This window comes from Danio rerio, chromosome 16 (assembly GCF_052040795.2).
Source record: "Danio rerio strain M-AB ecotype USA chromosome 16, GRCz13ab, whole genome shotgun sequence".
Lineage (NCBI taxonomy): Eukaryota > Metazoa > Chordata > Actinopteri > Cypriniformes > Danionidae > Danio > Danio rerio.
Genome location: NC_141036.1, coordinates 34860534 through 34887628, shown reverse-complemented (window position 1 = coordinate 34887628; position 27095 = coordinate 34860534). Strand labels below are relative to the sequence as shown.

At 35.4% G+C, this 27095-nt stretch overlaps 1 protein-coding gene across 2 annotated transcripts in view; it reads left to right on the top strand.

The window, feature by feature from the left end:
• Positions 1 to 26398, top strand: part of ldlrad4b (low density lipoprotein receptor class A domain containing 4b) — a 105945-nt gene extending 79547 nt beyond the window's left edge. The window contains 3 exon segments of one of the 2 annotated variants that reach the window (NM_001326526.1): positions 11273 to 11427; positions 18376 to 18426; positions 23954 to 26398. In NM_001326526.1, the coding sequence (NP_001313455.1) occupies positions 11273 to 11427; positions 18376 to 18426; positions 23954 to 24499 (752 nt within the window). In that variant the 3' untranslated portion in view covers positions 24500 to 26398. 2 annotated transcript variants of the gene reach the window in all.
• The last annotated feature ends 697 nt before the right edge of the window (positions 26399 to 27095 follow it).

Genomic DNA, 27095 nt, shown 5'->3' with positions numbered 1-27095 from the left:
TTATTCAGAAATTGATTTTGAATCATTTTTACTCTCCAAATAAAAATAAAGTTCTGAACTGCAGCTTTAAATAATCTGGTTATTGAGGGTGAAAGCTCCCGTGTGGCATCTCTGCGTTGGCGAACGTGGTTCAGATTGTCTGTGCTGTTTGTTTGATGGTTCCTCTGCGTGGCTGGGCTGAATGCCCACTCTCCTGGTGCCCAGCAGGGTGCCAGTCTGCCAGCTTGTTTTGTGTTGTTCTCTCGCTGTCCCCGCATGCCTTTGGCCTTTCATTTCAGCACAGACAACCTGTGTGATCGCTCCTTTTTACAAACGCCCTCAGACAAATTTGTCAGACCTTTTTTGGAAATTTTATTACGCCAAAAGCCATGCGTGTTCATAAAGCAAATGAAATGCCACGTTAAATCAGAGCCAGAGTGACGAGTGCTATATATGAAAGGTGCATGGATCCTCTGTCAAGTAGTAAACAGTCAAAACGATCATCGACGCTCTCTATTCCCTGTCAAAACACTCGGATGTAACGTAGGAGTGTCTTGACCGTGATAGACACGCTGACAAACAAAATCAGCCGACTTGTCAATTTAATCCGTCTCTTCAAACGTCCTCTGCAGCAAGACGTAGCCTTGGGTTTCGGTTTGTCTTGTGTAATGATGTATTTGCTGTTGTAAAGTAAGCCGTCTAGCCTGCAGGTAGTCAGTTCTGGCTCCGTTAGCAATATGTCTTGATGATTGAGTAACTATCCAGATGCCTGGTTTGTTACGTACACTGCTGTTCAGATGTATTTTTAAACCACAATGTATGAATGTATGAATGATGATAAAGCTTTTTTAGCTTTATTTATTCATTGTTGAGAAATGTTTCTTATTATTATCAATGTTGCACTTGATTTATTCGATCAATCTTTCTGAAAATGTATCTAAAAATCTTAAAGGGCACCTAGGATGAAATTCATTTTTTGGAGGCTGTTTGGATAGAACTGTGTGTAGTAAAGTGTCCACAGTCATCATGGTGTAATATAAAGACAAATCAGTCACTCTTTTTTATATTTCCTGATGTTAAATTAGGATCCAAATCCCTCCCGTTTTGTGGCTCACTGCAACTTGACATAGGAGTGCGGTTTCCCCACCCACAGAATTGATTGACAGCTGTTTATTTACATGTCTTCATAGTGGAGCATATAATCATATCAACAAGACAGGACGTGCGCAAAGCAACTGGGATTAAAAGATCTGTTCAGCTCTCTGTGATCATCAATCATCATCAAATGTGATCAAGAATTAGTTTTACAAGCTAAAAACTTTTTAAAACAGTGCATGTTTGAAATGAATTACAACAATTTAACTGTCTTTATCACCACATTATAGTACAATTACAAAAAAATTTGATTCAATCTTGATTTGTGGATGTTAAATCTGGTTTATTTTGTACATTGAAATAACGGATATCAATACAGCAGTGGATATTAACCGGTATCCTGTCACATTTGCAAAGCCCACTTTGACAGGCACATGGGACTGGTGGGTGGGGAGAACTAGCATCAAACACACAGGAAACAAAAACAGCTACACTGTGTTCAGAGCAGAAAATTCCAATATTCTGAAAGCTATAATAAATAATCTGATGAGTGTTTTGAGCTGAAACTTTCCAGACACATTCTGGAGACACAAAAGACTTGAAAATTCTGGAGACACAAATAAATCTTGAAAAGGGGGTAAAATAGGGGTCCTTTAATGTAAAATAGTGTTATTGTCAAGAAACGACTAAAAACTAATTTACTAACTAATTTAGTCTCCACTTCACTTCCTAATCTGCAATTGCCTCTCTGGATATACCACTAAATGTACTCACTTAAAAAAAAAAAAAAATTACTAATACTTTCCTTCTTAGACTTTACAGACCTTAAACTTGCCTATAGCACTTATTCATTGTTGCTCTTATAGTTGTGTAAATTCCTTCCTTGTCCTTATTTGTAAGTCGCTTTGGATAAAAGCGTCTGCTAAATGACTAAATGTAAAATATATTATAGTTCAATTAAATTTAAAATCCATACAAAATTTGTTGACTGAAAATATATGTATATGTATCTATAGTTGTTTTATATATGATAAGGAAAAACAAAATATTAGCCACATGGATACAATAAATAGGATTAAACAATAGGCTAATTATAAAAATGTAACTTTTAATACATAATGTAATATAATATATAAGAATATTTAATAATTGTCTGTGTATGTGTGTGTGTGCGCGTATGTTCTGATCATAAAATGTATAGTTTTGCATAAAATCTCTAATTATCATGTTGGATGTGCTTATTGTGTTGACATTGGTTTGTTTGTGTCCTCTACTGGACTGTACTGTATGGACATGGTGGGCTGGGTTTGACCTCAGGTAAACACACCTGTTCCTGTTATTCACCACGAGTTTGGCATGAAACAGCGTCTGGTGCACAGTGCCCCTCTCACACACCGTCTGGAAGAGTGTGTGTGTGTGTGTGTGTGTGTGTGTGTGTGAGAGAGAGAGAGAGAGAGAGAGAGTGTGGCACATTGGCTGTCGGTGTGACGGTGTTAATTATTTAGGATTAGTGTGTGTTTGTAGTATAAAGCATCTAGACAGATCTGTCTACACTAGGAGGTCATTCACACACACACACACATTTCAATGTTAGATTAGAAGAGGGGGTCAGGTGAACATGAGTGCTGCACACATACACACACACCTGCTGCAGAGGGCTTTAGGGTTTCACATGACATTTGTGCACTGCACTAACAGTAAATGCACACTCTTAAAGAAGCTGAAGCACTCCGCTATCTGAAAACTGTATTTCTTGCTGTCTAGTTTGCTAGTAAAGCTAGTGGTTGGAGTAGTAGTGGACCACCTGAATCATTTCTGGTTCTTAATCTTCATATGCATTGCTTCAACTGAGCGATCTACTTTCCAAAGCAGAGAGATTATTTATTAACAAATATTTATAGTTTTCTGTCTGTGAATTTGAGTTACTGATAAATTTTAGCTTATTTAAAAAATCTGTTCACAGTTTTTTAATTGTACACCAATCTAATCTGAAGTGAGCAGCATATATTACATAGTTTGATAGTAAAACTTTGAAGTTATTATTACTATTATCATTATTATTAGTTGTAGTAGGGGTGGTGGTATTAGAGGTAGTGGTGGTGGTGATGGTATTAGAAGTGGTAGTTATGGTGGTAGTGGTGGTGGTGGTATTAGAAGTGGTAGTTATGGTGGTAGTGGGGTGGTGGTATTAAAAGTGGTAGTTATGGTGGTAGTGGTGGTGGTGGTATTAAAAGTGGTAGTTATAGTGGTAGTGGTGGTGGTAGTGGTGGTGTTGGTATAAGAAGTAGTAGTGGTGGTGTTATTAGAAGTGGGAGTTGTGGTGGTGGTAGTATTAGTAGTAGTAGTAGTGGTGGTATTAGAGCTAGTAATAGTAGTGATAGTGGTATTAGGGGTTGTAGGGGTAATAGAGGTGGTAGTAGTGGTGGTGGTAATAGATGTGGTGGTAGTAGTGGTGGTGGCATTAGAGGATGGTGGTGGTTGTAGTCGTATTAGCGGTTGTGGTAGTGGTAGTAGTAGGGGTTGAGGTATTATGCTGCGTTCACACCAGATGCGAAACACGCGTCAAGCGCGATTGATTTACATGTTAAATCAATGCAAATGCCCGAATTGAGCGTTTTGCGCGTTTGACGCGAATTGGTCAAGTTCGAAAATCTGAGCTTCAGTGGACATTCGCACCACGTTAACCAATCAGGAGCTTGCTCTTGTGGGGGCGTGATTGTGACGTATAGCCTGTTGTAGGTGTCCCGAGGGTGATCCTCCAGCCGACACAGACAAAAAGTTCATCAAACTAGGCTCGGCTCAGTCAGAAGCATCGCTGAAAGCCTCCGTCATCCAGGTTAAGTTTCTGGGGGAGTTTATGAGCTTATAGAGCTGGATGCACCTCTGAAAGAATTTAGTGGACTCCGATATGGCCCTAATCGTATCAACGCTGTTTTTCAGCCTTCATAAAGCGAGTAAACTCAATTTTCACACGGCTATTTACGCACAAATAGCGTGATTTATGTTCGATGTATGCAAATGTTCTATGAATAATATTTTTAATGATGATGATAGTTTTTGAATGTTGTTATTAATTAATATTTCTTGATGTCAAATAAAATAAAATATGAAATATAACCATCATTTTGTTGTTGCATTTGCCTAAGTTGTAGCTGTATGTCAGAGAATGTATATTAGGAGTGATAATATTATCTGATTTTTGATTGTTTCAAAACATTTTTCTTCTTCACTAAATGTCAATTTTCAGCCATTGAATGGAATGAAGCACAAACATTGATTCATAGCCATAGATGCTAACGTGCAGAAATCTATTTCAAATCCTTCTGCTTGACAATCAGAGACTGCTCTTCTCTGTATTAGACACATTCCCTACACAAGCCATTCCATAAAGTGTCCAGAACATAATCGTCCACGGCAGGCGGTAATGACACCTACGGATGTGACCTCCATCTACTCCACTGAATACATCACCTTCATGACACACTTTGCCACTTTCCATCTTCAAATCTCGATTCACTTCCACACACACACACACACACACACACACACACACACACACACACACTGAGTCTCTCTCTCTCACCCCTCCTCTTTTGCTCAGTACACACACACTGGTCTGGTCTAGCGCTTTCTGTCTGCTCTGCCTGGTGACAGAACGGCCTGATGGATTTTGATGGTGTCTCTTTGGTCTGCAGAGGGAAACTCAGTCTGTGTTTGGCTGATCTGCAGAGCCGCTCTCATTTGTTCTCTCGCTCTCTGTCTCTCTGTGATTGGCATAAGAGGTCAGTGTTAAATAGGACAGAGAAGGGTGTCAGTGGGAGAATTGAACAGGACAAGGGAACAAGAAAAGGGCTCTTTTTTACCACCATGATTTGGACAAACGTTTAGCAGAGGATCATTTTAAAGGGCTCATGAACTGCCTTTAATGTTGATTTAGTCCGCTTGTAATGTTATCAAGATTTCAACATAAAAAACAGTATCGTTTAAATGTGCTAGTAGGCTATTTTCTGTTTGTTTTTGACACCCCTGGAAAACATTGTTGGAATAGCACAGGCAGATTGTAGACTCGGAAGTAAACACTCGCTAGAATGATTGGCTGACAGTTTACATAAGCATTTTCAAATGTTGGACTGACGTGAACTTCAGCGTTTATGTTTGACAGCATATGTCCATCATAGATGGACTGAGCTGTTGCTTTATTTCAGAATGCAAACATGCACAATTACACATACATATACAAAGGTTCTCACACTTGTGTGGTGTAACATTAGTCTTACATCCAATAGAGTCCCAACTCCCACAACATTGTATTTTAGTGTCAATGTTTTTGAAAGTCCAGCATCAAATTGTGCAGTGTTTGTAAATCTACAGTTAAATATAAAGTGAACAAAGGACCAAGTTCTTTACTGATACAGTCTAGAACTTTATTAAAAATACAGTTTATGTACTCTTTCATTATGTTGAGATCATAGTTGATCATAGTTTACAAAGTTTGGCATTGGTTTGATGTCTGTGTAGACCTGCATTTGCCTCTCATTATTTACCTACTGCATGTGTGTAACCTACTGGTGAGTGGAGCTAAAAAGGCAGGGATGTAGAAATAGGTGTTAATTAGGCCTGCACGATTAATTGATTAATTAATCTAAAATTTACTAATTAATTGTTTTTTTTTTCAAATCGCAAAAGTTGCTAATTTAAATTTTTTTTTTTCAATGTTTTTAATTTATTAATTTTGCTTATTTCAAAAGCTTATTATTTGGAATATTACTATGGTGTGGGAGGCGAGTGCGAGCAGCCTAATTTAAACCTTGCAACTTATTAATAAACTTAATTAAAAAAAAGTTTAATAAACTTGTTAAACTTAAATAAAAAATGTAAACCAGGGTTGCCCAAACTTTTTCTTATGGAGGGCCAAAATTTCCAAATTTATTTAACAATATTTAAAAATGCCTAGAAATCATTTATTTATATTAACTAATACAGTATTGTTTTTTGTATTTTGTAATAAACTTATTTCAGTAAAAACAATACAATCTCATTTATAACAGAATTCCACAAGTTTTTGGCTTGATTTGCTTACCCATGTCTTCTGCGTAGTCCCCTATCCGTCGAGTGTCAGATTCATTTACAACATTTAATTGAAGCATTTAATTACAGTTTGCTTTATTTTTTGAGGTTACGTAAAAAAAAAGGTTACACTAAATTAGGAATGACTGTCTCTGTATTACAGACATTCGCCCCAACCCTCTCCATTATTCTCGCTTCTCTCAGATGGAATGGTAGGCCAATTTAAAGGTTACAATAGCCGCATTTCCACTGTCGGGTCAGCGCAAGTTTTTTTTTTTTTTTTTTTAAAGCCCTTTCTAAAATTAAATTTTAAAATAGCTTAAAAATGGTTTAATTTATTTGTATTGTATATACCTAAATTGTTATAGCTTTTGTTTGTTTTATATTGCTGTATTTATTTAATGTGATTTTATTATATCCGATATTTGTCTTTAAATGATTTCAGTAGCCTATAGCTTATTTTATCTTGATATATGACACCACAAAAGTGAACACGTAATTTGTAAAGTTTTGTCTTTTTGTTGTATTCATATTTTGTATTATCTTCAAAATAAATAAAGAAAGAAAGAAACCCAGATGCTCGACAGAACTGTCAAGCAAGCGATCTTTCATCCTGTCTCTCACACACACATACATGCATCTAAAAGCACACTACGCACAAACACACCTTTTAAACTTGACAAATTCTAGACAACTGAAGTTACTGGCTGCAGTGTTTTTATTGTGGTGTAAAGATTATTATGCATTATTGAAACATCGAGGATGCAGCAAAGAAATATCACTTACTAAATTAAAACTACTTTATTATTTTATGCAACAGCCTTACTTTTAAAAGGGCAATCAAATGCAAAAAGACCCCTAGCCTATAAGGTGTTTTATGGAATAGCCTATCTTAAACTAACCAGCTATACGTTTTTTTTTTCCATTGTTTATTAATTTTTTTGATGCATGTACTCCATGTGCGATTGGAAAACTAGTGTAATGGTGGCACTCCATCTTTCCCTCTTCCCAGCTGTCCCTCATTGGTCCAAGGCAGAGTCTGGCCAACTTTGGCTTACAGGCCCTGCTTTGGGCATCACTGCTGTAAACTCTCTTTCTGAATCTTTGACTTGCTTGCACAGTGTATTGTACTTTGTGATTATGCTTGATCTTTCTTTGGTACTATTAAAACCATCACGTCAAACCTGTAGCTTTTTATAGTAATTTGCATTTTAAATTGCAATTTTAATCAGATTTTTTTCACAATTAGATTTTTTTTCTTTAAATTGTGCAGCTCGTTATCTTCTGTGGAAGTGAATTTTATATGCTTTATTTTGTAATAAATTTGTACATTTTTCATCCTGGTGTTTTGGCAGATTGGCTTCAATACAAACTATTTTAACAAGTTCTAAAACTTATACTACTTTATAGTATATAATCTGCAGAATTAATAGATGATGATATGATTATCATGCACACTTTTTTTTTCAGTAAAGCAGGTTCTGTTTTAGTAGTAAATCTCCAGCACATGTTTGCAGATGGAGCAGCATTTACTTCTTAGAGTCGGAGTTCACTGACAAGCTTCGCAATAAAGCGCACGGTTTAATCAAGCAACAATTAAATTGAAGATAATCATTCTACAATTATGTGAAGCTCCTCAGTGAACGGTGGCTCTGTGATGTAAATATGTCTCCTACATCTAAAAAAAACGTGAAAATACCACATTAAATTGCATGGTTTTTACTCCAAACTCACTTCATAACTTCAGTCGAGGTATTGAAAGCAGTACATCTGAGAAATAATGTTGTAGTTGTCACATTGAATCAACAGAAGCAGTCAAATCTTTATTCAGCAGCCTCTATAGGCTTTTTCCACACTATTGGAGTTTGGCACAAGAGAGCACCCTCTGACCTTCAAATGATGATAAAGTTCATTCTGGTCACCATGTGTTCATAATGGGAGCAGCCAGTCTGATGTGACGAGGACATGTAACTATTTTACGTTTTTTCAGTTTAATGGCTAACTCATATAAATTCATACAAGTTCAGTCATGAAAATTATATGAATTAGATCATATGAATTAGCCACTAAATCAAAAAGTTACGAATTGCCATGAGATAACGTTGCACAAAAACCAACTGTAATCACAAATGTAAGATTTACATGGTGGCTGGTTTCTAGCTGGTCATTAACTTATCTAAGCAGGTCATTACTTGGTTAACGAGCTACCATGCTCCAACAACCAGTTTAATCACTAATTGCAGACATGTTGCTGATCTGAAATTGTCTACTAACAGCTTAATCCAGCTAGAAACCATTATATATTCTTTTTCTTTCGCAGTCTTGTTTGGGTGTTCTATGTGATTGTTAAGATGTACTACATGTTGTTGCCAAGGTGTTCTGGGTGGTTATTTTTAAAAGGTGCATGAGTTGAAGTCTGTAAAGCTAATCTGAGCATATTAAGCACAACGAGGTCTAGAAGCCTCGAGTCCATATGATAAAATGATTCTGCTTGCACATTTTCCTCATTTTATGTTTTGTTTAGTTGTTTCATTAAAGCTGATTTTGCATTGTAAAGATTCATTTTTTCCATATAATGTTTTTTCTTTATTTCACTTTTTTTCCCCAGAAGTGCTGAGTGCTTGCTCATCTTAAACTTTACTATCTAGTGTGCTTTCTGTCATTTTTAAGGTGTTCTGACTCTGAGTTTCTTTTTATATTGGTATGTTACTCTCAAAACTGCAAAAGTCTGCAAAACCTTTTCATCTGAGCATGTTTGAGCTCATGTCAGAGCACCAAAAGCCATGCATTTACTTAAAAAAAAACTGCTGTCACTGTGCATTTTTTTAATTAAAAGATAATTGTAAAGCAAATTAAAATCTTTTTTTTAACAAACAAGTTGGAAAGGTCAGTCAAAAATATGCATATCCAATTAGTGGCCTAGAACCTCTGCTAAATTCTAAATATCTGTATTAATTTAGCATCACAACATGTCTTTGTTTTACATTTTTCCCAACATCCCCGAGTACTTTATTCCCAGTTTAAATGAGGTTTTATAGAATTTAAATGGATCAAAAGTTTTCAAATCCCCACAGTACAAAAAAACCTGCCCTTATTTTTGATCTAAAGTCAGAGAAGCGTCTCAACCTTTTGTGATTTTTTTTTTTGTACAGTATTGATTCAGTTCCAGTCCGCCAGCTCTGTGTTTGTAGTCTGATTTGCTCTTACCAGTTTCCCCAATCTGAGTCTCGTTCTCTCCGTCTTATCTTCCTCCTGTCTGATTGTCACTTCCTTTGTCTGTCTTGCCTGTCTGTGTCTGTTTCTCTGTCTCTGCTCACTCTCCCTCTTCTGGCCTAAATAAGGAGAGAAGTGTTTGTTTCTTTTGAAGTGTGAGAGCCAGTATCCCGCAGTACTGCACTGCAGGCCACGGCTCACTCTTTCATTCCGCGCTCGCTTTACTCCACTGGATGAGCTTTAGCAAGGCTGTTTTCTGAAGAGCCGAGCAGCTCCAGTGTTGGTCTCGACTGAGAGAGTCCAGCAGGGTGTTCTTCATCCATCAAGCTGTTTACCCTCTGCACTTTTTGCTGTGAATCTCTTCTGGTTATTTAATGACAGAAACTTAGTTTTTTTTTTTAACTGAAGATTTACTGTGCTCAGCATAAATGAGTACAGCCTATTTTGAAATGAATATTTTTATCCATTTCTCAGTGAATAGGCAATGTATTTTGGTGCATTTAAACAAAACAGAACTCCAGATTTGGCTTCAGTACTGACTAATCTAATGTATATGCACAAATATAAAATTGTAGCGCATTCTGTTAAAGATATTTATTCAAAAGATAAATTTATGAGGGGTGTACTTATATATCCGAAGCACTGTAGTTCCAAAACTGTATGTAGTTCGTTTTTACATGGAACATAAAAGGAGAATTTTAGTTAACCCAGAAATTGCCATCATTTAAATACTTTCATATGACTTCAAACCTGTATGATTTCTTCTCTGAGGAACTTTGAGGGGAAATGAATTTTGAGAGAACTTTTTTTTATAATTGGCTCATAAAAATGATAGTTTTGTTAATTTTGTGGTAAGTTTTATGAACATGCTTTTTTAAATTATTTAAAAATATTTAGTTTGTCATAGAGATTTAAGTTAAAAAGAGGAAAAAGAAAAATAACTTTAAATGGCATGTTGTATCTTTATTCAATTAAAGAAAACTTTTATTTTGACAGGTTGTTGTAAAGCAGTGACAAAAATGTAATTTTTTCCAGTAAAATGTACATTTAAAAAAGTAATAATTATAATTATTATTGGTAATTTTATTGCTAGTATTATCAATATTAATTATTATTATTATTATTGTTGTTGTTGTTGTTGTTCTTCTTCTTCTTCTTCTTCCTCTTCCTCTTCTTCTTTTACTAATAATAATAATTATTAATAATGATGATGATGATAATAATAATAATGATAATAATAATGTATGTTTAGGAGATAATTGCACAATAATTCTACCATGTTTGTTGATAACTACAATATATTTACCTGGATTAAATCCAGAAGAATGTACACAAATCTGTGAGGGGAGGGGAGGGGGTAGTAATAATAAATTAATAAACTGAATTTGGAGGGGAAAAATTAAAATGTATTTCATATGGCCTTAAATATTTCAAGTCACCTGAAGCCATACGAAAATTCAAATGAGAAGCAGTCAGTAAAATAAGTAATTTTGTTAATTTTGAATGCTAAATATTTATTCTGTAACAACTTGTTACCAGCTAAATATAATGTATAGTGATTATTAATTGATTAAAAAAAAGACTAGCAAAACAAATGACAAACATGACAACATATTCATTATCCAGTTTCTGAACTTAACACAGTTAATCTTACATAAACACTGTTTTACTAGAAGCCTTCATTGAACTCTTCTATTTTCTTCCTGTTTTCTATGTCAAACCAAAATGGCTCTCACCTTTTCTTTTTTTTCTTTTCTGTTTTTCTTTTTTTTTTTTTTTTGGCCAGATGATATCACCAGTTTGGGAAACTATAGTCGTCATGGATGTTGATTTGACTCTGCTGCCATCTTTTGGGCAAAATGAGATGAAACTGTTCATAATTGCTGTTCTGAGCTCTTCTGTTTGTTCTGTGTTGCAGCTGAACTGGAGTTTGTGCAGATCGTGATCATAATCGTCGTGATGACTGTGATGGTGGTGGTGGTCGTGTGTCTGCTCAACCACTACAAACTCACCACGTGGTCATTCCTGAGCCGGCCGAGTCAAGCACAGAGTCAGGATCTCTCTCTGCAGCCGGTAAGATCCAAACACTATCTCAAGGAACAATCTTCGTTCAATACTTTCACAAACTTCCCCCAAAAATTTCAAAATGGTGTATTACAACTTTGTTAAAAGCATGGCTGCTGCTACTAAGCTTAGTCTCTTTTTTGTTTAATAAAGTGATCGTCGTCTACTCACTCACTACAAACTGATGGATTTTTGTTTTTTACACAAAAGAAGAATGCGGGAGCTGCTGATTTTCATATTTTTTCTTCCACTATGAAAGTCAATGACTTCCAGTTTTCAATGTTCTTAAAAATATCTTCTGTGTTCTATGAGGGAAAAAATGAAACCACTTGAGGGTGAACAAATGAAGAGTATTTAAAAAAAATTAATATAATAAAATAATCGTGTTTTATTGTAAGCCTTTTGAAAACTGGCTACAAAGAGGAGTTTTTTGAAATGATACCATTATGATCTCTTTCTACACTAACTACAAAAGTACAAAAATAGACCTAAACGACAATAAAACTTGCAAATGTATTTCATCAGGGGTGCCCACACCTTTATCAGCATGTCAGCTAATTATAAAATGACCAAGTCAAAATGATATACCTAATATAAAAATGTAAAAGATATATTTATTTATAAACGTATTGAGAATTCTGTATTTGTACAATATATATATATATATATATATATATATATATATATATATATATATATATATATATATATATATATATATATATATATATATATATATATTAATGTACCTTGCATAACTGTATGAACCCATATTGTGCAGTAGCCTACAACTCTGTATACATATTTTTCAACTTCGCCAACTTTTGCCTTTTTCTATTTTTTAAAGTCATGCGGTCTACCCACACTACCTTTTGCGATCAACGTGTTGGGCACCCCTGCATTACATATTTAATCTATAAGCAACTTGACAACCAAAACAACAGTGGCGGACTACAAATCCAGACAGTAGCTGCTGATAGCCAGCATCAAGCACACTACCAATTGATCATCAGTCATGGTGGAATGATATTTGGACTTAAATGGGCCAACTTTGCTAAGTGCTACAAACTATAGCTGCTATATACATGCGTGGTTACCCAGGCCTCAGTAATAGTCAGATATGTCAGCGCCAGCAGCCTAGTGGTACTGTGCGCCAACATGAAGCAACGAGGTGCTCACAGCGACCTGAGTTTGATTCCCGGAACGAGGTCCTTTGTTGGTCCTTTGTTGATCCTTCTGAAAACAGCATGACCAAAAAAATTAAAAAACAAATAGCAAATTTAATGTGGCATGAAAACAAGAAACAGAAATAAGCTTTATATTTTTGGAAATCGGCAGCAGAAAAGGAATCGTTAAAATGACAAATTTTAAAACCACAAATCTTTTTTGTGTGTAATAGAGGAACGAGATTAAGTAACTGTGGAAAACGTTTTAAATGTCCTTGAGCTGAAAAACATCTGATCTTTTTAAAAAAACAAGCAAATGAAGCCTGAAATCATCTTATATATTAAATTATGAAGTCTTTCTTACATGCACTCCTAGTCTAAGCCATGAAATAAAACATCAATATCTAATAGTGAGTAGATGAATTTTTCACCTGCTGTGTCATCTCCAAGCCTTGTTTGCTACATCTTATTCGGGTGAGCTTTTATCTTGCAAAAGAAGAAAACAGCAGGGCCTAAAAGTCTCAAGTGGTGTGTGCGCGTGTGTGTGTGCGTGTGTGTGTGCGTGTGTGTGTGCGTGTGTGTGTGCGCGTGTGTGTGCGTGCGTGTGTGTGCGTGCGTGTGTGCGCGTGTGTGTGTGCGTATGTGTGTGTGTTTACTTCTGGAAAGGTCTTCTTTGTGTCTAATCCAAAATAACTTGCAGCAGTGCAGTGAGCTGATGAAGGCAGGGCTGGCATGTGTGGGTGTCTCTTCTCACCCGAGGGATGATTTTCAGTACATTTGCGCAGTTTAGAACCAGACAGACAGCAGGAAATTAAACATACATCATTTGTTACTTAAAAAAGACAACAACAGCAAAGCAGGGGATGTTTAGAGGTTACTGTATGTACTCTCTACAGCATGTAGGTCTTGGAGTTGATCATAGAGTGTTGGTTAGGTTGCTCAAAAAAAAACATAAAATAGCAATATACTTTACATGCCAATTTGCAAATAACAGCTGCACATATAACGTTGAATATAGTAATATTTTTTTTTTATTTATTTTATATTTTATTTATAGTGATAATTTGTATATCACTATTTACTCCCATTTTTTTATTATATTTATGATCTGTTTTTTTGTCCTTTCTCTGTCATTTTGTTGGGCAGTAGAAGCTCTGTCCCAAAAACAAATTCCTTGTATGTGTGAGCATACCTGGTAGGGTTGGGTCGATAGATTATGCTATCATGCATTGCCGATGGCTGATAGACGTTACGACGCTGAGTCAGCATTGCGATCCTCCGCCCCACCCCCATCACAGCAGCAACCCGCTCCCGAAAAATGCACACGGCTCCGTTTACACTAATACCTTTTAAAATGGCATTTTAGACTGAAAACAATCTACGTCCACACTGAAGTTTCATCTAGCATTTCTGAAAAGCCCTCCGTCCACACTCTACTGATGAAAACACACATCACATGATCACACACACGAACACACACTGTCATGCACTGCAGCATATGCGCACGTCTGAGCTTCAGCAGTCTGCGGGTGCTTTGAGCACAAAACCCCAGAGAGCAGTGCACGTCATACAGTTTATCAAGGATGTACCACTGGATCGTGTCTCACTATAGTTGCTAAACATGATTTTTAATTAATCTTGTCTCTAGTTAACGACTCTTCTGTCTTTTGAATCTGTCAGGTAACGTGTTACAGCGTCAGTACACTGCTTCAATCTTTCGCTTTCACACTGGTACTTAGTAATTTTAGCGAAAACCTCACATACTGTTGGTTCTATTGGTTCCTGTAGGTTGTGCACCTTTTTTTACAATCCAAGTTTGTCAACGCCATTATAACGACACAGATCACTCTGCCTATTCATGCCAGAGTTCTGCAGAAAAAGTAATTGACAGGTGGTAATTTGTGTGTACCTCATCTTTATTTATTTATGATTTGGTTATGGGTAAAACAAAGACCATTTGGGTCAGGTTGTTCAAACAGTAAGTTACAAATAACTTATTAATTATGAATTGATTTATTATTCATAAATAATTAATTAACCACAACCCATGATGACAATGCCATCATCCATTGCGATGTTTCACATTAGACATCGTACAATGCCAAATTGGTCGACATAGCCCAACTATAATACCTGGCAATACAGCTCTTTCTGATTCTGATCATTAAAATAGTGTTTGTTTTAATTTTTTTATTACTACTTTGTATGAAAAGTCATTTTAGTTATTTTTTCAGGACTACTTAACCTCTACTGCTTTCCCATAAAACGCAATAATAATCTAAATTAAACTCATTTATTTCTTTAAGAATGTAGCAAACATACCCCTAACAGTGATTACTTAAAAAAATAATGCTTAAGCAGTTTTAAAACAAACGCAACATTCTTTAGTTAACAGACAGAATTAGGAGCCTATCACATCAAACAAACTTTTCACTTCTGATAATGCAAGGTGCCTTTTTTGTTGATTTTAGAAAAGAGCAGTGCACTGCACTTTTTATGTTACTACACTGTAAAATCCAACAGTCAACTTTATCAAATGAAATGAGTGTAGTTAACTCAAAATTTACTGAAAGTTAATTCTACTCATTTGAAAAAAGCTTTGAACTCGGTGCTATGCAAAATCAAGGTAAAATATGTGGCTGTGATGGACTTTCTCTCACATTTTGCTTTCGAAAACACTTGGGTTGGCTTTAGGGAAGGGTTTAGATTATTCATCATTAGCAAGGTATTTGTATGACAAGTCCTGCCTTTTGTGGATATGTACTGACATATAACAAAACGTATCCTAAGTTATGCATTTTATATTCGCAAAAAAATGTCAATAACTACTGTAGTTACACCCAACAGAGATAATTTTAGTACAATTTTGAAGGAAAACTGAAAGCTACTGTAGGGCAGATATGCAGAATATGTAATTAAATGGCAGTGTATTTTAGTGGTTTGAGAAGCAGTGTGTTTTGGAGGAGACACAATGGCAGTGTTCCTCTGAGAGCAGGGCATGTTGATTACATTCAGCAGTTCTGTCTAGACGCCAGTCAAAGTCAGACACGCGCAGCACCCGGGAGAGAGAGCGACTGCTAAATGACGGACACTTTTCATTCTCATTCATGAGGGAACGCAAGGGGGAGAGGCGTCTGGGAGAATCACACTCACTGCTTTTGTTTAGGGTTTTTAATTGGAATGGATATATAGGACCACAGAGCATCATTAGACTACAACAACTAGGCTCTGTCTGATTTTTCTTTTGAATGGGTTTAACAATTGGGTTATTTATTTATTGTATTTTTTCATTCATTTATTAATGTCATCAGTGCGGTTTAATTAAAGATGTATAGGCTCAGAGTATATGTATATGGATCCTGTATCCAATATATGGATTTAAACATGTTCTTTGTTATAGTTTTTTCTATAAATAATTTTTTTCTTCATGCTATGTTGTTATAGTTTTATTTTTGTTGATTGTTATATTTTAATCATGCTATAATAATAATTTTATAGTGAGTATAACAAATCAGTTTTATGTGTATTTTTTACTGTTTTACATCCAATTTAAATAGATACAGATAATTGCTGGACTAACAAAAGTGCTATATATATATACATATAAAGAGAGAGAAGAGAGAGAGAGAAGGGTGGATGGACGGATGGATAGATAGATAGTATAGTTTTATTTATAATTTATGTAGCTGACACAAACACAATTAACACGCAACTAACATAGAGATGCACTTACTTGAAACAAAGACTTTTACAAGACATCATAAAATGTGTTTTTTCTTGTTGGTGGTGTTGGTGGTGGCAAACCAATGTAGAAGTATAGTTTTTTTTCTCCATATTTCTATCAAAACAAGAAACTTTGTCACAGCTGTGAGCCTTGATTAGCAGCTTGTTGACTGCAGGTGATATCGGGGAAGTTTGAAGTTTGATTGGATTGAAAGTACAAAACTATTTTTAAAGTTGAATTTTAGCTGTAAAATATATTTGCATTACCATACAGTAAATGACCTCACAACTAATAACAGTAAAGTTATAACAGTTTAGTATTCAGTATATTACCATGGGAAAAGGTTCAGGCCACCATCAGCTTTTTAGAGATATTTTCACCATTCCTTTTTTATTTCAAAGATAGTTTTACATTTATTAAATGAAAAATGTATGTTTAAAATTATGTGTGTGTGTGTGTGTGTGTGTGTGTGTGTGTGTGTGTGTGTGTGTGTGTGTGTGTATATATATATATACACACACACACACACACACACACACACACACACACAGGGCTTTACATTAACACCCACTTTGGCTGGTTGGAAAAATTTTTACATTGTAGTTTTCTAAAGCAGGGTTCGACCATAAGGATTCCCCAATATGCATGCAATTGTGATCTTAGAATCGAGAAGCAGCACGACTGACAAAAATAACTGTGTTCCCGCGAGCAAAAGCAGGTGAATACCTTATGAGAGGATAATTACTCGCGCGCACAGGTGATGTGATGCGCGCGCACCCGTTTGTTTGCGCATAACAACCGTGTGTATATAAAGCGCAACTGGTGCGATCGGTTCTCTTTAAAATAGACTAGACAAAAAGCAATGCTCATGTAAGCAGCAAACCTTTCGTAAGCAGCAGTAGCAGTCACTGCTTTCGTTTTAATTATTTTCAGGCACGTGATCATCCTTTCATTATCACTCGTGGTATGTTTTTACCTGCTTTCTTTTGCTTACAGTTATTTTGTTAATATGGTTTAATTATCATACTTTGCAATAACATTGCTTTAATATGAGATTAACTCCCCATTTATGTGTAGTAAACGCTGATCTGGGACCTTTAGCCAGAACAGATTCTTGTGCATATTTTAGATACATGACAATAGATCTTCTTAAATGTCAATTTAAAAAAAAAGAAAAGTTTTGTTGAATAAAAAGTGCATGTATACAACTATATATATTTGCTTGTTTTGACACATTTAAAACGTGTGGCTATGAAATAATTATTTCTTTTTGGTGTGGTCAGAGATAAATTTGGTCAATCCTTAATTTTGAGCCAATTGCGATGCGACACAAGCCATTTGCTCGTGCACAGTGAGCAAACTCAAACACAACACACACAAACAGTGAAATAAAAGAGGAGGCATGTGGACAACACAACATCTAAATCAAGTCATTTTAGCATGTCAAAGTCACATTTATTAATACAAAATATATTTTCCAAGCGACAAAATTGTGGCTAGTGCAAATTGCAAGTGGCTAGTAATGCTGGAAATCTACTAGCCACAGTGGCTGGTGATCAAAAAAGTTAATGTAATACTAATATATAAAGATAATACTGAGATTATGTACCGAAAGCTGTATTTTCTCACAATAGTAGTTAAACACACTTGGGAAACTTTGCCATGATGACAGTAAATAATATTTGACTAGATATTTTTCAAGATACTAGTATTCAGTTTAAAGTGACATTTAAAGGCTTAACATTTGAGATTTGACAACTAGCCTGTGTAAATGAGATTTTCATATATAATAAATACTATTCTGGAGTGTTCGTTTATAAAGGATGGGTGTCGTGAATGTATTTAAACATTGATTGTAAATATCCCTCTTAAATACTACAACCAGGTGTTAATAACATCATTATTAATTATAAATAGTCATTTCAGAGGATTTTTCTGCAGGACTTAACAGTAAGACTAAATATTCATTCATCTTTTTGTTAGTATCAGTATAAACTGATGTTTAAAACCCCAAGTCGTCCAGATTAAGCCTGTCTGTAATATCTCTTTTCCTGTCTTGTTTTGCAGGAGGGCTCTTTGTGGCCATCAGATAATGGGCTGAGACAAGGAGCATCTGAGGTAAGCCTGCGTGTGTCTGTTTTCTGTCTTGTCCTCTAAAAGGACCACTGAACGCTTGCTGTTCTCCTCATCTAAATAGCACGTCTGTCTGTAACAAGCAGTGGCGTCTCCTCAAGTGTGTGTCGTCTCTGTTTCTGCTCAATGTAGGCGTATGTGAGTCTGTGTCAGTGAGCGATAGCACTTCAAATCTAGCAAATACAGGCATATATATTCATTGTTTGTATGCTGGTGTGGGGGTTTGTCTTTCTCTCTCTCTCTCTCTCTCTCTCGCCCTCTCAGCAGTTCATTAATCTCTCAGCCTCCTCTGGCAGCGTCTAGACGGCCGTCTGAGAGGCCAGACACTCAGGGTCTGTCTGCGCAAATTGCCTCCCATCATCAGCCTCAAACCGGCTAATGTAAACGCTGGGCCCTGCGGTAATGAGGCTGATCTCATTGGCCATTTCGGATTTCACTCATATGGAGGACATTTTATCAGCTGTGCATTTTCATACTAATGTCTGGACTGGGGACTGTTAAGCAGAATCTGTGGACTTTTTATATTTGCTGTTTTTATGCAGAAAAACATCTTTGGATTTCGGCTGGATAATTTTGAGTGTGTTGGAACTAAAACTTTAATACAATAAGGTTTAAAATGCAAATTCAATTGTTTAGATTTTCAATATTTTATTTAATTTTTTTTTTTGTTTGGTGAACAAATCTACAGTAGGTTTCATGTAATACATCCACCAAATGATAGAAAAATCTTATTTAAATTGTATTTTGTATACTGTATAAACAAATATATAGTTGAAGTCAGAATTAGTAGCCCCCATTTTATTATTTTATTTTTTAAATATTTCACAAATGATGTTCAACAAAGCAAGGAAATTTTCACAGTATGTCTAATAATATTTTTTTTCTTTTGTAGAAAGTCTTATTTGTTTTATTTCGGCTAGAATAAAAGCAGTTTTAATTAAAAAAAGAAAAAAACATTTTAAGGTCAGTAATATTAGCCCCTTTAAGCTTCATTGTTTCCCATAGTCTTTAGAACAAACCATCGTTACACAATGATTTGCCTAATTAATAACCCTAAACTGCCTAGTTAACCTAATTAACCTAGTTAAGCCTTTAAATGTTACTTTAAGCTGTATAGAAGTGTCTTGAAAATTATCTAGTCAAATATTATGTATTGTCATCATGGCAAAAAAATTAATTAATCAGTTATTAGAGATGGGTTTATAAACCTATTATGCTTAGATATGTGTTCAAAAAATCTCTCCGTTAAACAGAAATTAAGAAAAAAATAAACAGGAGGCTAATAATTCTGACTTAAAATATTTTTACGCATTTACATACTGTAAGCAAGTAGATGGAATGATATGGTCAAGAGTGTGTGGAAATTGACAGATTCTGTGTGGGCCTACTTTTAAATAGTTTGAAGAGATTACAATTATGTAACAAACAATAAACAAATTTCGAGAGGATCACGTGCTTATGATTTATCACGGCTGATCTTGCATTTACTTATCATGATCTCCCAATTATATGATTTCCCATTTACTATAAATAACCACAGTTTCAGTCAATAGTTATAGTCTATAAACAAGCTTATATTAAATCATCAGTGTGAACTCTTGAATATTTTTTTAATGTTCTTTCTTTATTTGTTTGTTTATTTTTTAAGTTTTATTCACATAGTTCTATTTGAGCACCTGAATTATTTTTTCACAGTGTCCTGTATATATATATATATATGTATATATATATATATATATATATATATATATATATATATATATATATATATATATATATATATATATATATATATATATAGGCATTATAGCTTTTACAGGCATTATAGACATTTAAAGGCCTAACTAATTAGGTTAGTTAGGCAGGTTAGGGTAATTAGGCAAGTTATTGCATAACAATGGTTTGTTCTGTAGACTATCGAAAAAAAAAAAGCTTTAAGGGGCTAATAATTTTGACCTTAAAGGGTTTTTTAAAAAATTAATACATAATAAAAAACATTAATACATAAGAAAATTTCTTTGCTCTGTTAAACAAAATTTATGAAATATTTAAAAAGAAAGAAAGATCAAAGAGGGGCTAATAATTCTGGTTTCAACTGACTATATACACATACACACACACACACACACACACACACACACACACACACACACACACACACACACACACACACACACACACACACACACACACACACATATATATATATATATAATTTTTTTTAATTGGCTACAGAACAAACCAGTTACCCAATGACTTGCCAATTTCACCTAACTTGCCAACTGTTTAACATATAAGCCCTTAAATTGCACTTTAACTGAATACTAGTATCTTGCAAATTAACTAATAAAATATGATGGACTCTACAGCATGGATGAGATCTAATTCGATCCTACTGAGTGGGTTAATTTGCTTAAAGTAATTTAGTAATAATTACATAATTAAAATTTGGTATTTAAAAAAAACAAAAGCATAAAATTTTCACTGAGGGGCTAATCATTTTGCGATCAACTTCATAAAATATGATACAGACTTTTATTTTGTAAGTGCTTTAATAATTTAATAATTTAGCACTACAAAGAGAATAAAGCACTTCCAGTGAGTTGCTGTGACAGAATAGGGGTCTTATATCATCCTGAAGGGGTGCACTAACAACCCCTGCATGCACATTATGCTGCTTATTACCTGGCTTCATTCATAAATAAAATGATTGGACATGAATTATTGATTTAAGTCAGTGTTTTATTATCTCTCTAAGCACAAAGAGTCCACAACGAAAGCAGCTGAAAACAAGGAGCATTTGAATGAGACGGGTGAACGGGTTCACAGTAGATTTGAGGATACAGTTCACTCATACCACTATTACACAGCACTTCACATTATAAATAACTGAGGACATTTCAATACAATCAATAACTTTCAAAACACAAAATGGCAGCAGATCTGTTTTTTGAGATCAAATTCAGTCAGTATTACTAGAGAAGACCAGTCACATTAAAATATTTCAGAGAACTGTGTAAAAAAACAAAAGGATAGTTCCCCAAAAATTAAACTTCTGTTGTCAATTACTCATGCTTAAGTTGTTTAAAACCTATGTGAGTTTCTTTCTTTTGTTTAACACAAAAGAAGATATTTTGAAAAACTGCTGGTAGCTGGGTCCCATTGACTTCCATAATTATATTCCTATTATTGAAGTCTGATACTATGTATCAGTATTTTTCAAAATATCTTCTTTTCTTTGTCAACAGAAGAAAGATACTCAATGTTTTTTTTCATTTGGTCTGATGACACATATAAATATCTAGGGGGACAATATGTTGACATTTCAACCCATAACCCAGGCTGTCTATAAAAAATTCAACAAAGATGTTTCAGGTTTGTACCTCTATGATGACACTGTTTTATAAACAATTTATTAAATCTGTTTTATCTTTTTGTATCATTGCTTGGTACTGTAATCTTAGTGTGTCAAAAAAGAACAGGTTAAGTAGCCTGGTGAAGCTGGTAGGCAAGATCATCGGTTTTAGCCAAACTGGTCCAATGGTAATTTACCATAATTATGTTTTAAAGAGAGCTCAGGGTATCCTATGCACCCCAGATCACCCATTGTACTCTGTGTTTCAGCCACTGCCATCAGGACCTCGTTTTAGAGTTCCTATATGCAGGACAAATAGAACTAGAAATGCTTTTATAATGGTGGCCATTAGGTCATAGGCCCAATCCCAATTCTACACCATCCCCTTTCCTTTACCCCTACTTCTCATTTTGCACGCTCCCGTGAATGGGTATGGGTGTCCCAATTCTTTTTAGCTTGAAGACATAAGGCTAAGGGGAAGAGGTGAAATTTCCCAGAATACACCAGCCACAACGGCAGGATAGTTACACCCAGAAGTAAGGAGATCCACAAATTTGTTATTTTTTGGTATAATTATGAATTTTTAACAAATTTTCTAACAAACAAGCATGTTTTAATATATTCATAACCGCGTTCATGTTTTACCGTCATGCTAAAAAGAAAACATAAAATAAAAACCACTAAATTTCATAATCTATAATCCATAGTAATAACTCCTATACAGCAGTTCCACAACATTCTGACGCTTGATGACATTCGAATACCCTGTCAGAAAAGTCTAGTGGCTGTGAATGAGCTTTTTAAGTGTCTGCTATAATGTTAATGTTGTTTTTTGTGTGTTTATATAAATGAATATGGCCACTGTGTTAAATGCACAATACATTTATGATCTTATTGCCACATTAGATCGTTATGATAAATTAATATATGGCTTCAGTGATTTCCTGAAAATAAATACCAAAAAATAACACAACTGGAATAACTGCAGCAGTCGCCACATCTGATCTCATATGAAGCAAGAGATCGCGATGACATATGATGATGTGTGTAGGTGCTGTTATGCTGTTCCATTTCTTAGGGGTAAATTTTAAAGCTCCTTCACCCTCGATTTTAGGGGCCAAGGGGAAGGGGTAGGGGTACAAAAATAGAATTAGGATTGGGCTTCACTTACAAAATGAAGTATTGTATGTTGTGTGGTAATATTTTGTTAATGGAACTTCGTCTTTTTTATGACACCTTTTATGACACCAAATTTTAGTTCCCCTAAATGGGATAATAAAGTTTAGTCTAAGTCTGAACTTGAAGCTTGCGCATTTAAACCCTCAAAACTAATATAAATTATGATCAAGCATTGAATTTTACCGTTGAATGCCAATATCTATGGCTGCACGATATACTGGCATGGAAATTGCATTTGTGATATAGCAAAAGCTGCAATAGTCATGAACATCTTGTCAGGGAAGCACGGTTGTGTGATCAGTAGTAAATCTCCAACTAAAGGCCAGAGGGCGCTCTCATAGGTTTTCTGAACACCAAATACACTCCAGAGGAAACCCAGAAATCCCTATAGCAGTTGGTGAATTAACGAAAGATATAACTGCTTACATTGTTACTTAACTGCAAACACATGACCATGACAACATAAGGTTTATCTTAGTTCTTATTACGATCATTATTTTTCTGAAATTTAGTATATAGTGATGCAATGCCTTTTCAGTGTCACTGCTTGGAATACTATGCAATTCTGTGTAAGAAACCACATCATCTCACAGAAGCAGCTATTTCAAACACTCAACTGAAGTTATGAAGTGAGTTACGAGTAAAATCATAATTATACATGGGATTTTCATGTGCTTTTTCAGATGTAACGCTAGCAGAATTTACTACAAAGGATTGTAGTTCATGGAAACACTGCGCTTACAATCAGCTCTTAATAATGCTGAATGATTCCCTGCGATTGAATATCAGATGCTTAAATTGCATTCAATCTTTTGCTAGTAGCTTGTCAGTGGAAGTTAACTACAGAACCAGCTTTAATGACAAATGCACACAACAATTACAAGTATCAAATTCTTAGCTTCTGATGTTATGTCCTGCCATTGTCTACTTTTAATCTCGAATTCTCATGTGATTTCTGGCATTCTCTCTTCTCTCCAGGTGGTGTACGCTCCTCAGCCGAGGGACCGTTTCACAGCGCCCACTTTCATGCAGCACAACCGCTTCAGACGTTTCCAGCCTACCTACCCATACCTGCAACACGAGATTGACCTGCCGCCCACCATCTCTCTGTCAGACGGAGAGGAGCCACCACCGTACCAGGGCCCCTGCACACTGCAGTTGAGAGACCCCGAGCAGCAGCTGGAGCTCAACAGAGAGTCAGTGCGGGCGCCGCCAAACCGGACCATCTTTGACAGCGACCTCATCGACATGCACAGCTCAGCCGGCGGCGGCGGACCGAGGCCTCCTAGTAGCAACTCTGGGATCAGCGCGGCCAGCTCTAGTACACACGGACGCATGGAGGGCCCTCCGCCTGCTTACAGTCAAGTGATCGGGCAGCACTCGGGCATTGTACTTTACCTCCAGCAGCACAGCAATAACCCGCCCGTCACTGTGCAGACTCCGCTCACAGGCCGGACAGATCCCAACAGCACAGAAAGCACAATAGTGCTGAGCAAAGACCCACTGAGGGAGGAGCTAGTGTGAGAGGGCGGGGCTAGCACATGATTGGCTGATCTCCATCACTCTATATAAAGGGAACGGGTTTGAAATTCCCGTGCACAGCAGCGCTTAATGCGTTTTCGCGACAACCATGTTGTTGTTTTTTTTTTTAAATAACAAATATGGAGCTGAGCTTACTAGAGAAAACATTTCATTTGTTTTCTGTCCGACCAGCTGGGCTTAAACTGGAGTTTACGCACTGCCTGGAGTCTCCCACCTTTTTTATTTTATTTTATTTTTTGCTGTGTATTATGTATTGCTAACGAATTTAGAGAAGGTAATCCGTGCACAAGACAGGCGTTTTGTTGTTGTCGTTGTTGTTTTATTCCCCTTAAATGCCCCGTTTTCGATCAATCCACACGTGACGCACTAGCTGTGTGGATAGAAAATGTCCTTTTTTATTTTTATTATTATTATTATTATTATTATTATTATTATTATTTAAAGACCGAGATCTGTGCAGCATGAACAAAAACTAAAATGCGAAAAAGGGTGAAAATCCAAATCTTAGTGCCAAGGCTTATGCGGAAGGTGTCACGGGGGCGACGACTGTCTTAAAGACTTGTTATACATCGAAATCAAAAAAACCCTTTTCTGAACTTTTGCACTATTGTTGAGGTTAATCATAGAAATTTGGGGGTGATGTATACGTGTTTACTGTTTGTACTGTCGTTTTCACCTAGATGCGATCATATGCTTGAGTGCGAGCTTTTCTAGCGGAGAGAAGTGATCTTGTCTGTCTTCAGCACAAGAAAAATCTCGGATCCAGCCTAAAATAACCTCGGTCTAAAAGAGGCACAGAATACAGAGAGTCTGCTCTGCTCTCATCTATCCTCACCACTGACACATTCAGCCGCTTTCACATACTCCAGCTGATCTCAGGTCAGTCGGCTGGAGGCACGCTTGACATTTTGACTAAAAAAAACTCACTTAGAGAGCGATCCAAACAAGTTTGACATGTTATGAGATTCTTGCTCATTTTTTAACAGTTTCTCCAAGCTTTTTCTTTTCAGCGCTTTTTAAATCATATTTATTATACATTTATATATAAGTAGACTTTAAATAAAATATACTTTTTTATATATATAATTTTGCCTTTAATGGATTAATACATTTTTAAAAAATAGCATCTTGTATGGGTCAAAGATGAGGTTTCCGGCATCAAATTTCATAAACAACAAAGAGAGAACTAAAAATCCATAAAAATGAAAAGGGTCCATTAAAAACAAATGTCTACTCAATTGTTTCTTTCTTACTCCAAAAATAACTTTTATGAAAATAATGTCAAAATGTGGGTAAAGGATAGTCATTTAAAGTGATACATATATTTAAAAGAAATTAAACAACATATTTAATGTGCTTATTAAAATATCTAAAAAGATATGAGATCATATAAAATGCAATTAATTTTAATTATTAAAAGCATTTTGCTAAAAAAATGGGTGAAATTTTGGGGGTTTTAAATGATTCTTAATCTGAATGTGACACGTTTTTTTTTTTATAAAATTGTATGACATTTTAGTCTTCTCAAAACATGGTAAAAATAACAGATAGTAACTTTTTTACTCCAAACAAACAAAAATAAAATAGGACGTATGTGTGAGGGGATAAAAAAAAAATAAAATAAAACAATTTCGTTAATATTGTTTTGATGCTTGGAAAACCCCTTTTCGTCTTTGACCCATATACATCAATGTTGTTGTTTTTTATAGACTCTAGTGAGAAGATACTCTTAAAATAAATATATTTTCTCTTTACACTACCTGACAAAAGTCTGTAAAAAAGTTGTAAATCCCAGTTTATCCCAGCAGCAAATAATTAACTTCTAGTTGATCATTTTTCCAACTAATCATCTGATGAACTGCATCCCAATCATCACAAATACTGCAGAAGACCTATTTGAATCCGCATAGACCCAAGATTCTTAAAGAAATCAATCAAGTTTGGTGAAGAAAAAATCATGGTTTGGGTTACTTTCAGTATGTGGCGTGCGATGCCAACATCAACCGCCTTGTAAATCTTCCCAATTAAAAAAATTAAAAATCATAGCATGATCATGTTTTTTTGTAAAATAAGCGTAATCTAGAGGCCTTTTTTTTATATAAGCCACTTCTAATACTAAATAATCAACTAGAAGTTGTTATTTGTTGTTCCTAAAACTTGGATAGGCACTTGGGCTGTCACATAGTGTAGAGTCAAGAAAATAGCATATATATGGTTATTTGGTTCAGCTGTGATTCATTTTCCTAATTGGACAAAATGTCTTTTATTCCAAGGTCAGCATTTCATCCCTTTTGCACTTTTTTTTAATCAAAACTGAACAAACATATACACGATTTTGATTCTGTTTTATAGTGGATTTATTTACATTTACATGTTTACCAGCGCTCATTGTCCACCTCTTCCAGCCAATACCCAGATGAGCGACACATTCATTGGTGTAATCTCCTAATCAAAATGCCAATGTGGTCGTCCCTGTTTTTGCATGTCACATTTTTGAGTCCCGAACAAGAATCAATCAGGTTTCCAAAGTGGTGAAGTCAAGGGCTAATGTGATGGGCATTTTTGAAAAGAGTCGTTT